This window comes from Oryzias latipes, chromosome 3, assembly GCF_002234675.1.
Source record: "Oryzias latipes chromosome 3, ASM223467v1".
Taxonomy (NCBI): domain Eukaryota; kingdom Metazoa; phylum Chordata; class Actinopteri; order Beloniformes; family Adrianichthyidae; genus Oryzias; species Oryzias latipes.
This window is the reverse complement of record NC_019861.2, coordinates 22024497-22040622: the sequence shown is the minus strand read 5'-3', so window position 1 is coordinate 22040622 and position 16126 is coordinate 22024497. Positions and strand designations below refer to the sequence as shown.

The 16126-nt window shown below is 36.3% G+C and overlaps 1 protein-coding gene across 5 annotated transcripts in view; it reads right to left on the bottom strand.

Moving 5' to 3' along the window:
• Positions 1–15599, bottom strand: part of LOC105353573 (heterogeneous nuclear ribonucleoprotein C) — a 53421-nt gene extending 37822 nt beyond the window's left edge. For 3 of the 5 annotated variants that reach the window (XM_011491709.3, XM_011491712.3, XM_011491714.3), the window contains exon 1: positions 2276–2514. In XM_011491709.3, the coding sequence (XP_011490011.1) occupies positions 2276–2297 (22 nt within the window). In that variant the 5' untranslated portion in view covers positions 2298–2514. Of the gene's footprint in view, positions 1–2275; positions 2515–13428; positions 13468–14565 lie in introns of those variants that run through there. The other 2 variants (XM_020714547.2, XM_020714551.2) reach the window with 2 other exon arrangements.
• Between the last annotated feature and the right edge of the window lie 527 nt (positions 15600–16126).

Genomic DNA, 16126 nt, shown 5'->3' with positions numbered 1-16126 from the left:
TCAGAGTCAATATGCCTTTAACACAGAATCCTGTTTTGAAATCCAAAGCAATACATCAGGAATCCAATAAGGTTCTGCGAACACATTCCCTCTTCCAACCAGAACTACATAATGGTTCCTCACTGTGAACATGCAATTAAATAAAACTGGAGGCCAGCAAGGTTACAAAGTGAAAGTTTGTGGTAAAAGCAGGATAACAGTAAAATATGTAAAATAAAAAAATTAAGTCACAGATTTAAAATTCCATAAAGCCTCTAAAGCTTTTTTCCCTGAAAGTGATACAGCAGTTTATCTGAAAGACTTTAACATTATGTTATCAGAAGTATGTATCATAAAAAGATAAACATTAAGTGTAGAAAATCACTCTAAAAGTCAATAGAATTTGAACAGTTTTAGTATCTTCAGTGGTGACGACAATTATGACGATGGATACTTTTCCAACTTAATTCATTCTGCAATAAAAAAAAGTAAAAATATAATCAGAAACCAATTGAGCTGCAGCTTTGGCTATTGAGATAGAGCATCCAGAAAAAACGAATAAAAGAAGAAAGAAAACATGCAAGCGAGCCTTTCATTTCTTTTCAGTATCTCATACTTTTCAATTAAAACTTTAGGAGAAGCAGACGATAGTTTGGTTCTAGCCGTGTAGACACATGTCTGTGACTGAACATGACTTCCAAAATCTGTGTAGTGCTGATTACCAATCATGAGAGTATAAGTTTCTTGTTATATCTCCATTTTTCTGACATCTATCCAATATATAACTATACAAAGTAATGATTCCTGCTGTAACTCTGGGACAAACCCAAGACCAGCTGTGTAATCAGAAGCCAAACAGAGTAATTTGACAGTTAGATTGTGAAAAAAAAGGGGAAAAGGCCCATGAAGGTCACACACAATCAAGCCATAACAAGTTATTAAGCATCAGCTTCTGCCTCAGTCTGTCTCTGTATTTGTTCCAAGCTGAGTACCAGACTGTCGCCTCACACTGAGCCAAAGTGAGAGTGGACTAATGGCACATTCCAGAAGCTTTCTTTTTTATTTTGAACCTGTTCTTTGAAGAGTGCAAGAGCGCTCACTGAAGGCTCCCAGTGAAGCTGCGTAAGTGTCCCTTGTTTCTGTTCTATACCATCAGGACTTCACTCCATGCTTTTAACACACTTTTAACATAGGTAGACACATTTTTTACAGAGGTAAAGGAAAGGACTGGCTAGTTAAAACATGCCAGCTGATCAAAAGACAACATTACTAAATTTGCTTTACTCTGTCATCATTTAATTTCACCCTCGTTCTTTAATATTTCATACAGAATGTTGAATTGCATATTGAAATATGTTACATTTTTAATTAATGGAATGACTTTTTCCTTTCATGATTAGTTTTTCTTTGCAGTCTTCCTGGCTTCTGTGAGAGAAATTAACCCAGAAGACTAAATACTGACACTGGATTAGGATTCCATGGCTGAATGCACATAAATTGACAATAAAGCTGTTTTTCCTCTGGCACCACTCTAATAGGTGTAATAGGACTCTGAATGTAAACTATTCTCACATTGTGAAATGCAGGGTTGTGCCGTGTCAAAGACATCTGATTTTTCTTTTGAAATTACTAAATATTCAAAAACACTATTTTGCACGCTGAACCAAATCCGCTGTTGTGTTTTCTGAGTTAAGACAGCTTCAAGGGATACCCAACAAAATTACAGCTGAATATGAGACTTAATCTGTTTCTGTGAAGAATTTCAACCTCTGCTAAATGTGCCCAGTCTTTGCAACCCCTGCAGATACACAGCTTTGCGAGGAAGCCGTGGTCTGCACTTGTGTGTGAGTGGGGGATATTAGCTGCTCTGCATGCATGATTGAAGCGTTCTGTTTAAAAACTGCTATAAAACAGATCAATTATTTTATTGGTAATGACTTTTTTATTTCTTTTCACTCAAAGGTTGGAAGTAAAAATACTGGGATCACAAACTGACCTTGTCAGTGTCAGAATTATATTTCATCTTTGACCAAGTACCTTAAGGTGTTCTGTGAGCACAAATTTGTCTTAAACCCCAGATGCTTTGTAAACACCAACTAACAGAACTTTTCCTTGTTTTTATGATATCTTAGTCAGTTTAAGTGAATGAGTGTAAATGGAGGATGCAAGTTTCAGGATGAGGTGCAAACATGAGATTACAGACTCAAAGTCTTTTTTTTTATCATGTTTCAGAAACACCGACAAACATGACTGGCACATGCATCCAAACACGCACAGAGATTTGATGGATACTCACATTTTGGACTGAAAAGGGTCATATCAGGAATGCAAAAGAACCAGGAACCTAAAGAACAAAGAGGATAGCCAACGAATGTCTTTCTTTCTGTTTTTTAACTCTTCTTATGTCCGCACTCTTGCTGTGTGTGTGTGTGTGGGAAAGAGTGTGCATGCAGGCATGAGTTTGTGTTGTTTTGACTATGCCTGTGTGAGCAGCCTGCAGTTTGGCTGACTGCTGTGATGCTATTGAGTCAGTGGCAAACCAGCTAGAAAAGAACCAATGGGTTGTACCAAATGTGATAGCATGGCAGGGGAGGACAGAGGCGCTGGGCTGTTCCATCTAAAAGGCAGAATGGTCAGAGGATTAGATGACTGTACAGCTGGTTCCCTCACAGCAACAGGAGCTTGGCTGGAGCTCAGTGCTTACAAACTCCAGCCAAGTTAAGATGAAGCTGCTGCAGCCTCTGTGTATATGTGTGTTTGGGGGTGGGTAGTGTTCATAGTAAACTATAAACATAGAAAACGAACAATTTTCTCCCTTTACTGCTCATCTATTTAATATGGTATGTCAAATTGTTGATGGTAGAATACCTCAGCTACCATTAATAAATCCTGAAGAAAATAAAAGCTCATAGGGTGCTAAAAATTAAATGCACAGAAAAATGGTACTGAATGTTTGGTGGTTCAGTAATGTATTAACGCTAAGCAGGATAAGCAACATTTAAAATTCCACTCCAATCATCTTTTCTTCCTTTATTCCAATCATCTATTTTTCAAAGTGTTCCAAGTGGGCTTTTCATTATGATTATGCTGTTTTTAGGCAAAATCAAAAAACGTGTGTGGTTTTTTAAGACACTAACTATTTTCATCAAAAATTCACCTCTACATTGTGGGCGGAACCATTGGCATGGATTAAGCCCGCCCCCATTTCTCATCATTCTTTTACTTTCTCCCACTAGCTTACAGCTACCCTCACAACCCCAACATATCATTACTGGTGCAACACAAAATGGAAAGCAATACAAGAGCTATTCAGCCGTACAGTTTTGAGCCAAATTCCAACCCAGACGAAGAAAACAAAGATGTTAATGGATCTATTTGTCTACAGGTGGATGCGTCTGAATGGAGCGGGCCAGGGAGCTTGTGGCCTGGCAATTGTAGCTTCTGTCACACTTAAAAGCCATTTTAAATAGGGGTGTGTATTGGCAAGAGTCTGGCGATACGATACGTATCCCGATACGCGTCCTGCGATACGATACGTATACCGATATTTTACCGAAACATGTTTTCTTTCTGTTTTTTTAAATATGACTTTGAAAAAACTCAACCTGAATTTTATTGTCTTCCACTGTAATAAAATGGTCAAATTCGGTTTAATGATCACAATGTTAAGCACTGCATTTGTATCTCATATACAAGTTGCGTTTACCAAAGCAAATTCATATTGCTTTTATTTTGGTAAGTTAAAATATAGAAAGGGAACAGTCAACATTGTCTGATTTAAAAAATATATTTTTTTTTAAGTGTAAAAAAAACAAAGAATGAATGAGCCTTAACCAATAAGTTTCTATCGGGGAAATAAAATGCTGTTTATTTTCAGCATTAATGTAGCTTCTCTAGTGCTTTTAAACAGTTCAGGAGCCTGAATGGTGCTTTAATAATAAAGGGTGGGGAGGACACACTGATTCTTTCCAGAAACAATAAAGTGTGATGATACGGAGCCCTTGTCCTGACATTAAGATATTAAAATTTATCTTGTTCCCACAGATTAATATCTTGTTCCCTCAGATTAATATCTCGTTCATACGAAATACTATTCCGTTCCCACAAGATACTATTGCGTTCCCTCGAAATACTATTCCGTTCCCTCGAAATACTATCCCGTTCCCTCGAAATGATTAACTTGTACAAACGCAATAATTATTTCGTTCGAACGCAATAATTAATCTTTTCGAACGCAATAATTATTCACGTAATAAGTCATACACGCGTATATGCTCTCTGTACCACATACAGCGGTAACTTCTGTGTCTCTGTGACCCACATTCGTTCAAAAAAGGAACATGAAAAACAAAAATGATCACTTTATTACTGTCTCATTGAATATAAGAAAAATATCAAAAGATTTATGAAAGCGGCTTTTGCCGGCGTACAGAGAGCATATACGCGTGAATGACTTATGACGTGAATAATTATTGCGTTCGAAAAGATTAATTATTGCGTTCGAACGAAATAATTATTGCGTTCGCACGAGTCAATCATTTCGAGGGAACGCAATAGTATCTTGTGGGAACGGAATAGTATTTCGTACGAACGAGATATTAATCTGAGGGAACAAGATATATTTTAATATCTTTATGTCTGGACAAGGGCTCCGTATGATGATGAGGCAGCATGACAGAACGAAGGAAAGTTGCTTTAATGTGACCAAAAAAAGGGACTTTGTTTACATTTCTGCTCTGTTACACCTTTGCAGCCACGCTTCTGACACACGGAAGTAAACTGGTAGCGCTGATCACCACAATGTCAGCCTTTTTCAGAGCATTGTATACATCCCTCTGATCCATCAGGTCCCTAACCTAGAATCCATTGCTTTGAGGTTCTGCAGAACTTTAGCCCGCTTTGCTAGCATGTTAGCAGATGCTAAGCACATTAGCCTATTAGCTGCTGCCGTGCTTCATTGTCTATCTTATTTGTCTGAGCCGCTAAAAAGCACAGCAATCCACGTTTTCATATCTTACTAGCAGCATCATGGCTCATAGTTTCTGTTTGGTATCCATTCCAAGTAAAAACTAAATAGTTCATGTCTCATAACAACAGAACAAGCTGCCTCTGGCGGCAGTCTTCCTGTTGTCTTGTGCAGAGTAGAGCTGCTCAAAGAGGCTCCGCGTTCTCTGCTGCCAACTAGCGGTTGGTGGGTGAAGTGGACAACAGAAGCAGAAGCTGAAGGACGCTCAGAAAAAATTAAATAAATATCGATCTGGCAGCATTTTGAATCGATACAAGTATTGCCAAATGACGTATTGCGATATATTGCCGAAACGGTTTTTCTTATACCCCTAATTTTAAACAGCTTTTTTTTATCTGCTCCTGATTCACTACGATTTGAATAAAGACATTCTCATAAGCTTGTTTTTTTTTTCCATATGTGTCCTGCTACAAAACAAATGTTAAAAAGGCCAAAAACCCAATTTTCACTGGAGTGGGTTTTAAAGGAGTTTTCATCCTGGACTCTTTGGATCCCATTTGTGTCCGTTTTTGTGTAGATAGCTACATGCTTTTGGAGTGAAACATTACTGAACTCTGAAAACAATACATTTCGATGACAGTAATAGGTTTTATACATTGATTTGGTTTAGTTTCACACGAGCAAAAAATCGAATTGGACCAAACAACCAGAATTAATTAGGAACTTATTTCAAGGCAGTTTTGCCTCAACTCTCTAAAAAAGCGCTCTAAAAAACAGCTACTTCTACTAATCAGCTGACTTTCATGTTGAAATTCATGTTTCCAGACTAGACTTTTTTTTAACTTTTCCATAACGTTTAAAAGAATGGAATAGCAAATGTTAGCTGTTTTTTAAATCACAAATAAAGCATTTGACCCCCTATCTATTTGCAATGTTTTTGTTATTTACTCCCTGCAGCACACTCTGCTCTTTGGCTCTCTGGATAGTCTGCAGAACATTCAGTGAAAATTTAACTGAAACCCTAGACATACCACAGGTTTTAAATTGTTTGGGTTGCAACAATGCTCAAATGAGCTTTCACACAAAATAGCCTGTGTATAGACACAAACTCCAGTAATTATTTTGGTAGCATCACCTTCACATATAACAAGTAATTGCAGCTGTATGTAACTATATGCTTTACCCTGCTAAATGTAAAAATAAACTAAACTCAATGAAGGTGTACATTTTTCTAAACTCAATCATTTCTGACTTTACAGAAATCTAAATTCTAAAGAAATTTAGCATTTTTAAAATTCAGCTAAAGCCTAAAGTAGCACTGCCTTATTAACTGGGGTTTACTCTGCCAAAATCAACAATGTTTTGAAAATCATTGAGTAGTTCAACCACCTGCCATTCAAAAGACAAAAAAAGTCTTATTCTACCCAAATTTAGAATCAAAACAGGTGATTTTTTAATTAGTTGCCATAGATGGTATGAATTTTAAATAATGTATATTATATATTTACTGTAAACATCAGTCAGAAGTATAGTCTACTAACCTTCATAGGCTAGCCTTATCATTTACTTGTTTTTTATTTATTTGTCATTTTCAATCTATTCTCTTAAAGCTTTAATTGTATACTGTACCCTGAGTATTCACAACAATTAACCAACCACTCCAGATCAATGTCACGGTTAAAAAAATTGAAATAATTTTTTCATGTTCAAACTGACCTTTAAATTATGACTAAATTGAGATATGAGGCTTATTTCTTAAAAAAATGATTTCTGTATTTGTAAATAGAATGTTTCTTAAAGTCTTTGGTCTGATGTCATATTGTCAAATTTCAGTCAAAAATATTATTTTAACTATATAGTAACTGAGTCTTATTTCCCCCCCACCTCCAACAACTCATATCTTTCAAATTCAGCTTGGAATCAAGCTAGAGAGGATTTTTACACTCTGTCTGGGCTCCACGGTCGTTTTTCTGTATATGTGTGTGGATGCTTTAATTTGAGCTTGCATGCATATGAGTGTGTCACAGGAACAGTGCACCCCAGGACATTTCTCTTTTTCTGAGACTGAGCTTTCATGTGGGTTTAATTAGTTTCTTTAACAGCCAACACAGGGTAAAGCTGGCTGCAAGCCAAACTTGAATCTTCGTCAACTTGAAAATGATTATTCTTTCTTTTCACTCAGCACTTAAACCAAACACAATTGCATCATTAAGCTGTTAACCCCTGGTTAATCATGCACTCAAAAGCTATGATAACAGTCAAGTTAGCTGCGGGCCATCACACTGTAGAGTCAACAAAAATGTGAACAGCAGCTCTACTATTTCGGCATCAACTGTTTAGCTTGCTATGAAAGCAATTTAAAGTCAAAATGTCTTCATTTGAAATGGTCAGTATGTTAAAAGTAATAACAGTTTCCGTTAAACATGACCTTTTTCACAACCTTTAGGAAGCAGCGTCAGGCCTTAACCTAACCAACCAGGAAATATAAACAGAAGAGAAAAAATAGATTCTTGCAGAAAGAAAGGGATTGGAACAGTGGTTTCTTTGTGAAGCAAGGTGAAATGTCATCGCTTTCGCAGAGTCAACTCACTGGAATAGCAATTTTGCAATATATGAAACTCAAAATAGTATCTATGGAGTCTCAAACCTTAAAAAAGTAGAAATATTACTTTTTCTGGTTTGCGTGTGAATACAGTTGGTTCAACATAGAACACATTAGCATAAACAAGGAAAACTTCACCTGAGGCTTTTCTATTTTGTTATCTTGTTGAGAATTTAAAAAAAAAAAACAGAAGAAAATTTCAAGATTTATTTTTGTTGTGCTTTCTGATTAAAAATATTTTAAATCATGTTTGTTGATAAAGTCTGGATTCAATGTGAAGCCAAACTCTAACAACTTCAGGTGACTTTGACATCCATCACGGATCACACTCAAGCACCTCCATCCTATTCTTGAGTCCAGGGGCCGATACTGTAGCAGAGCGATCACAGCTACCAAAAGAGCCCTATTTAGGGGCAAATGGACTCTGGCATAGACCAACTGGTGTGCCGGGATTTGGCCCTAATACACCAGCTGATGAGTGTTTTTGCATGTATCTTAGGGGCGTGCAAAGCCCCAACAAATACTGTAACTTGAATTTGTCTGAACTTTGTAAAAGCATTAAACTTTTATTGTGTCTTACCACTGAAAAACATATTTAGTGTTTAAAACACACCGTTTCACACAATAAAACATTCACAGTAATGCTCAAACTGGAATCATATTTACATCAGACGCAGTACAAGTTTTCAAGTTGTCACAGAAAATAACAAAATCTGAAATGTTTTTTTAACAATTTAAAACAAAAATCCATTCACTATTTTTGAATTTCCTGATTTATCACTCCTTTTTATTGAATTTATTATTTTTATTTATTTTTTGGTTACTGGCATTAGTGCTTATTGAGAGCTGTTAATGGGATTTAAAAGAGAAAAGCTCTGAAGAGGAGGGTGGATGGGAGAGCAGCGCAGTGAAAAGCAAAGATTTAGTGGAGCAGAACTGGGCTAAATGAAGTGCAGTGATCTGACACCTAAACTAAGATAATTAGAGAAGTGAAATAATAAAAGAAAATTCAGTGTGTTTTCAACTATGGGAGATTCTCACAATTATTTGAATATATGACAATTCAAGACCATTCAAGCAACAATAGTGACTACAACAACAGTGGTAAACAATAAACATGTCATTTAAATCAAAAATATTAGTCATAAGCGGCCATCATGATTTGTTTTTGTTAATAGGATAAAGTGATACTTTGACTTCCTGGTTGAAGCACAATTAATAACTTAAGGAGTCACTCAAAAATAACATAATCCAACATCTTCAACTGAAAATATGTATATGTTTTTTTCGTTTCTATGATAAATATTTGAATTCGTGACAACTTTGAGTGAATTTTTATTTTCCACGTTACTTTTTTCCTAAATTAAAACTCAGAATTGCACGAATGTCAATGTAACGTATTTTGAATGACATAAAACTGTTGAATCGTGAGAGCTCTGAAACAGCCTATTGGGTGCATTAAAAAGCTGCCTGGCTTGTTTTATTATTATTATTATTTTTTTTAGCTTTTTGCCCATTTTACGAAAAGTTGAGATTCAGTAGCATCACACTTTGCTACAAATTCTGACACGCAGAGGACAAATGACCAGCCAACAAACTGCCTTCTTGTTGCGTCAATGCAGACCAGAGGATTGTACCAAATAAGAACTGGGGAGAAAAAAAACTGTGAAACTGTGTAGCTTAACTCTCTTTGAATAACTGTTTATTTAATTTAACTATGCTGTTTGGATCATAAAAATGTTGTATTGGATTAAACTCTGACAGCAGCAAACACTTAACTTATTATTTTCTCAAGTGACTTTTTTGAAAAAGGAAGTTTTCACTGTTTTCTTGCCTTTTTGTGGATGTTTCAAATGGCGGATATGCACCTCTTTCAAAAATGGTCACAGAATAATAAGGTATGTAAAACGGTGGAAAAAAGAATATAATGCACAGTTTGCACAATTCACTTTCTTTTTTCTTGTATCTGTTTTATAATCTCTTACTTTAGTTTATAGATAGCGTATTTTACAAAATATGGTATGTCTCCCAATAAAAAGAGCTCCTCAGTTCTTCTTCAGTTTACTTGACTGGTCTGTCTATCTGCCTATGAGACAGATGGAAGGAAACATGTCTTTCAGAAACCCTCCTCCTCTCATTAGCCATTCTGAGGGCTAACCCCCAGAAAAATGGAGCATAGAACCAATGCCTAATGAAAATCAGTGTTCAGCGGGGTATTGCAGTATCTTGACATGATAATCTTCTTTTTAAATGCACCACTGTGCTCTGTCCCCACTGCAGAACACTGCAGACAGCCCATAAATTATCATTGAGTGCATGTTCTTTTTCCTTCTCCTTCCTCAGCGTTACACCTACTGATTTCCTCCAACCGCACTCTCTCTAGCTTTGTCTTAGTGTGAAAATCCCATAATGTTCTGCTGCTGGATCGGCAAACTAAACTGGACAGCTTGTTTTAGTCCCAGTCTGAGCCAGAGCAACGCATGTTGCAAAAGGGAAGATCTAATTTCCTTGTGTCTTGTGTGTTTGTGTGACTGTCTTCTGGTAAACAGTGAAAATCTTAAAATCTGTTAAATTCTTAATCTGAGAATTTGGGCTAAATGCTTTGAGGAACAGCGTAGATTCATGTTTTTCAACCGAGGACATTTAAATCACTGGATTTGAGATATGTTGATGCTTCTTGTAAAAAACAAGTATGAAAAATACCTGTAAAAAATAAATGCTCAGTAATCCTCAAATGTTTGATAAAACATCTGTTACATCTGAGTTTTAAATAAGGTTGTTTCTCTGTGGACCGTCTGTCAGACACATATGACGAACTGAACAAAGAAAAGCAAGCTGATGCTGTTTCCTCAGAGAATTTAACTCTGTTACTGATAGGAAATTAGTGAAGATTGAATACATTTTAAAGGACAAAAACCAACATTTCCTTTGAGTTTGCAATAAAAGCGCTTTCATTTGGTTATTGGTTGGAGCAAAAATACAATATCAAGCGAGTCTTCTCTGATTTAGGCACTAAGACTCTCCCATTCATGGTCCTGTTACTTCGATGCCCATTGCTGACTTTTTACAGAAAAAATCTTCCATCACTGCCATCCTAGTTTCAAACACTGTTTCAGGATAAAATATTTAAAGTTTGATGAATTATCTGACATTCAGGAAACATCAGGAAGCAAAAAAAGTAGAGAAAAAAGTTTTCTTAAAAATTTATTGTCACAACTGTAGTAAAAAAGTAAACAAAATTAGTGAATTTCTTAAAAGAAAATTTAGAATTTGAATTTATTTAACCTAGTAGACCCAACACCTGTGTGGTTAAAATACAAACAAAGGCACAAAGCCATGAAAACTCACCTTTTTCCACCCATGGATAACTCCCACTGTCAATGTTTCATCTTTGTTGTAAACTGTTATCAGAATTACTCTTAACAGTTATACAGTAAATACTGTCACATAATGCAAAATTCGCTTTAACACCCTATGGGCAAAAATAAAACCAAGCAGATCAAGTAAAAAAAAAAGTCTAAATAGATTTAAAATCTTTGCAATAAAAACCTCGAGTTCTGGCATTCCACCTGTCCCATGAGGACACCCAAAAGTACTCCAGAAAAACTGCTTACAATTGAGCTTCCTGAAACTTGTTCAAAGTATTCTGTTCCCAGCTCAACCCAGTGGCACAGTGACATTGCTGAATCATGGGAACTCAACTGCATGTTTGAGTTAAAGCATAGGAGAGACAAGAGGGAAAGCTGGATTTCTGTTGTTGCTGAGTGGTGTATTTTAAGTTTTGTTTGGGTAATATTTGCAACTTCCATCTATCCAGCGCTGGTATATATGTCAGAAAAATTGTAGCTCATCATAAACTGTACTCAGTGACACCAAAACAGACAAAAAGTCAATTTTTAACAGTCATCAGTGACTCAGAAATTAAAACAACCCATCTCATTTAAGCAAAGGGCAAATTGAGCTGGAAGGAAATTGGCACAACAATAGCGGAACCTGAAGTATTTTCAACATCAAACACACCGAGGAGATTTCTACAAATGATTACCATAAAAAAAAAAGAAAACACTTTCTTTTCATATGGATGCATTTGGCTCAGAGTTCCTTTTCTTCATGATGATTAAGCATAAAGGCATCCTTTTGTGGGGCACACAGTGTGACTTTCAAAGTAATATTTTTCAGGGAAAGATTTTGTATGTGTCAGCTCCACGCTTGTGTATTTTGCAAACAGGGTAGGAGCTGTCACCCACTATTCAAAGAAAAAAAGTAGTAAACAGAGGAGGGATGCACTGGACTTTTATAATGTTTCATTCAATTCAGTTTAAATGTTTCAATGTTTTAAACCTACTTTAAAAGGAAAAGGGTTGTAAAGTTTTGGCAAAAAATAGTGAGAAACCTGTTTTGTCCCCAAATACAGAAACCAAAATTTCAGCCTCCTAATAAAAGGTGCATCACCTGTGTGCCACATGCGGGCCTCAGATTGGTGTACATTCAGAGGAAAATGTATTTGGTCTGTGTTAGATCACCGGATGATGGACCGGCTGCTTTTTCTTCCAATAATTGTCCCTTTCTGATGTCAACATTTTGCTTTTTCAGCCTAACTACCCTGACGACTGAATATGTTCTCGTTTCTAATAATTACCATCTAAGCGCTCATCCACTGACCACTTACCAACTTACTGGATGCAGCAGTCCTCTCTGCACAGTCTCTCATCTGCTGGGGCTTACTCCATTCAGCAAATGATACACTTCCCCCACTCACTTAGACTGCACCACTCTTTGAAGTTAATGAGTCAATACTATCAGTCTTTTCGCTTTTAATTAGAAAATGGTCGGAATGATTGCATTTTTAATTGAAGCTGTCACTTTCAATTAAGATATGACATTCTTGATAAGCCCCCTCCTTTCCCAGCTCTTCATTTGTGGATTTATCACTAGTGTTCTAAAAATGTTCCACATGTTTGCCTCTGGGGCTTGGACACATGCACATACACACACAGTGCATGCTCTCTTTTCTACACAGTGTATGCTAAATGTGAAAGAATAAAAACATCAGACCTGGCAGAGTTTTTTGTTCAGACTATTTGCAAACAAATGTATCCAAAACAATGTACATATGAGGTGCACAACAGGAACAACCGGGGGGGAAAAAAGGAAGCCTCATTCTCCATGTTTCCAACGCATGCATGGATGTATACCTGACCAGATACTCTGATATCTTTGAGTTATACACTGAAATATGTTCCACTAAATACTCTGAATCAAAACAGAGATGGACAATAATGACTGTGCTGGTTTCTGATGTACGTTAAAACAACAAACCAAATTAAATCCATAATATTGTGACATAATTTTAAGAATTTCCACATTGTGAATTCAAGCAACTCGCACACATTTTCTTTGTTTAGTGAGTTCACAGTTGTTAATCACTAAAAATTCATTGTGCTCATGAAATAAAATGTTTTCACCATATAACTGTTTTCACAAGCATAATGAATAGGAACGTTTGTTGTTTGGTGTATTTATCCTTTTTAGACAACTATGAACTATTGCATCGTGTTAGAATCATTTGCATAATCAGTAGTGGGAGGAGTCTGGGCAGCCTGCTATATGTCCAGCTGTCCTCAGTCAAGTTGAGTCAAATAGAGCAAAAAACTATTTTGCACAAATGAATACTTTAAAATATTTGTTAAAATACTATTTATAGGCAAAATTATTGTAAATTTTCTAAACAATGTTTTTGACCGGACCCTTAACTTCTAATTAATACTTTAAATAGGATGCATTGGAACATTTAAATTTGATATTGAAAGTAAACATTTCTTTACTAAGTTAAGTCTCTTCACAAAACTGAGGAGAATATGTTTAAAAAAGCAAGACTCACCAAAAGACTGGGGCAGCAAGACAAAGGCATCAGATGCTTCTGTGCAGACAACAGAAAAGATTTTGCTCAAGAAACACATAAAAATACAATAAAACAGAACTGCTATTTTCATGGTGTGTGAGCGTGACTTTCTAGTTTATGGCTGAGAGCATACGGTGAAAACACAATGGTTTCAGGAAAGACACTTGAAGGTGATGCAGCCAATCCCCATATATCTGTTCTGCTAATTCTCTGAGATGGGTGTGTGTAAAAGGAACACTGGCTAATGTATTGAATGCAGAATTGTGCTTGTTTGTGTTTGACTTTTGAGATTTTGTAAATATTGCAACCATTTTGTTTTCTCACACGGGTCTGGGATTTTGTTCATCTCTTTATAATATGATATAACCGTCTAACAACAAAGTGAAAGGACTCAAAAGAGAGAGGATTAAATGCAGTGCTTATCTGTTCGAGCAAGAATCGACAAACGCAACTCTCAGTGTGTTTTCTGGTAACACAGAGGTTCTATTACCAACACTAAGACAACACAAAGAAGAATGCTGAGAATGAGGTTGTTTCAAAGAAGCACATTGTGTCTCTCAATGTAATGGGATGGATCAGTGAATAGATGCTGTTAAGTGTAAATCGCAGTGAATCCACGGTAAATAGAGGAGTAAACAAGCGATGCACCTTACTGGAAAATGTGAAATCAAACAGAAAAATCAATCACCAAGATTAGAAAAAGTGTGAACGTTAGTTGGTAATTTACAAAAATTGTGCATATAAAAAAAATCTTTAATCCAATTGAGCACGAAGATCATAAAAGTCTTGACACTAAGCAGTTCATTTTGCTCCAGAATGTCTGCATGGTCTTAAAATGTCCTTGTACCTGAAAGACAACCAGTCAGACACAACAAAGCTGCTCCAGATTATAGCTGAATCTCCTCTGTGCCTCATATTTGTGTCTGCAAACATATATTTACTGTGCTTTTCCAAAAAACAAAAGTGTGCTTTTTTTTTAATCTCCAATATACTTGTTTTTTTACCAGAACTGCTGTGCTTGTGTCTTCCTTTGTTGCCACCCATGAGGTCCACTTTGGCTCATGCAGCCTCTTAAGGTGTAATTCAACACAGATACACTTTGACCTTGATGCTCACCTTTAATGCTTTGGTGTTTGTATTTGTTGGCTCCAGTCCTGAGGACTCTTCTGAAGATTCTGTGCTGCCATGGACACAGAAGATGGTTTAACAGTCCTTACCTTTACATATTTGCACAGATTTGACTCTAATCCCCTGAGGCAACTATCTTCTTTATTCCAACCCTGCTGGGTACTGCTGTGCGGCCACCTGTGACCTAAATGTTTTATGCAGTCAAAGATTTCCTGACATCAGGGTTTCAGAACATCCTCCAGACAAAACGCGACAAGTCAAAAACAGATCATTTTAGGAGATCAGGGTATTACAAGAACATGCAAAGAACAACAGCTAATTTGAATTTTGATGTTTAACCATTCTGAGTGTTGATCTATCCTGAAAGTGTCCCCTGTGGTTTTTTAATAAGGATTTTAATTTAGGGCTAAATCCAAAAACTGTTGTTTTTAGGACCTAGTTTCTGCAGAACGACATGAGTTAACTAATTAGAAATTTGCCTCATAATATAGTCAATGAAATATATTTACTTAACAATATCTATGTTTCAATGTTTTCATATAATCAGAAAATTAGTTTGTGAACAAATGTTGTGATTGGTTTGCTTTAATACAGTAGTTTCAATCATAAGCCATTATTTTTTCCCATCGGCTCAGTTTTGGATTCACCTGACTCCATTATGTTTTCTCCTCTCTTTGTCCTGAACTCTTACTTCTTGTTTTTCTGTTTCTTTTGTCATGTAATTGTTCTTACCTTCTGCCTAACCAAACCTGAAGGTGAGGTGAGCTCCAGCTCTTTACAGACCATTTCCCAGTGAAGAGCCTTTTAAGTAAAGCCCGAGCCATTCTTTGCTTGCACAATGCTCCATTCTCATTAACTCTTATCAAAGTTCATCATTCATCCAAATGCTGTGCAGCTGCTAAATACTAACTGAGCTGAAAAGAAAAATATGTAGAATAGTAAAGATAAGAGAAGGATGAACAATGGTGAAGAGAAATCGCTGTTGTCCTGAACAAAAAATTCTGTTTATACCAGAACCCTTGAGAAGCGCTTTTTCACCCAATCAATTTCAGAGAAATTGTTAAATATGAAAAAGAAATAACTTGTTAGAATAACTTAATGCCAAAGTTTCTTTGTAGGTTATTTGTCTTTAGCTCATCATAATGACATAAATGCAGATGTCAGGGCCCAGAAAATGCTGGGAGAAACCTAAAAGAAGAAACAGGGTTCCACTTCAAACAAGAAACACTAACAGGACAGCTGAATGCAGTCATTCCTTGATTTGTAAGGGAGATTAACAACCCTCTTTGTGACCCAGCCTGTGTAATTTACCCCTCTTCATAAACATAAGTGGTAATTTCTCCATCTTTGTTGTCATGTGCTATAGTGCACCTTGATTTCCTCACTCAGGGGTAGAGAGGGATAATTGGAGGCTGATTATGGATTTGAAAGAGCTTTCATAGAAACTGCACTCATTTAATGACTTATGTTAAGTCAAGTTTAATTCTGTGTTTCTCTACTTTTATGTCTCTAGTTTAGTGCATTGGATATGAACAGACGTGTCTATTTA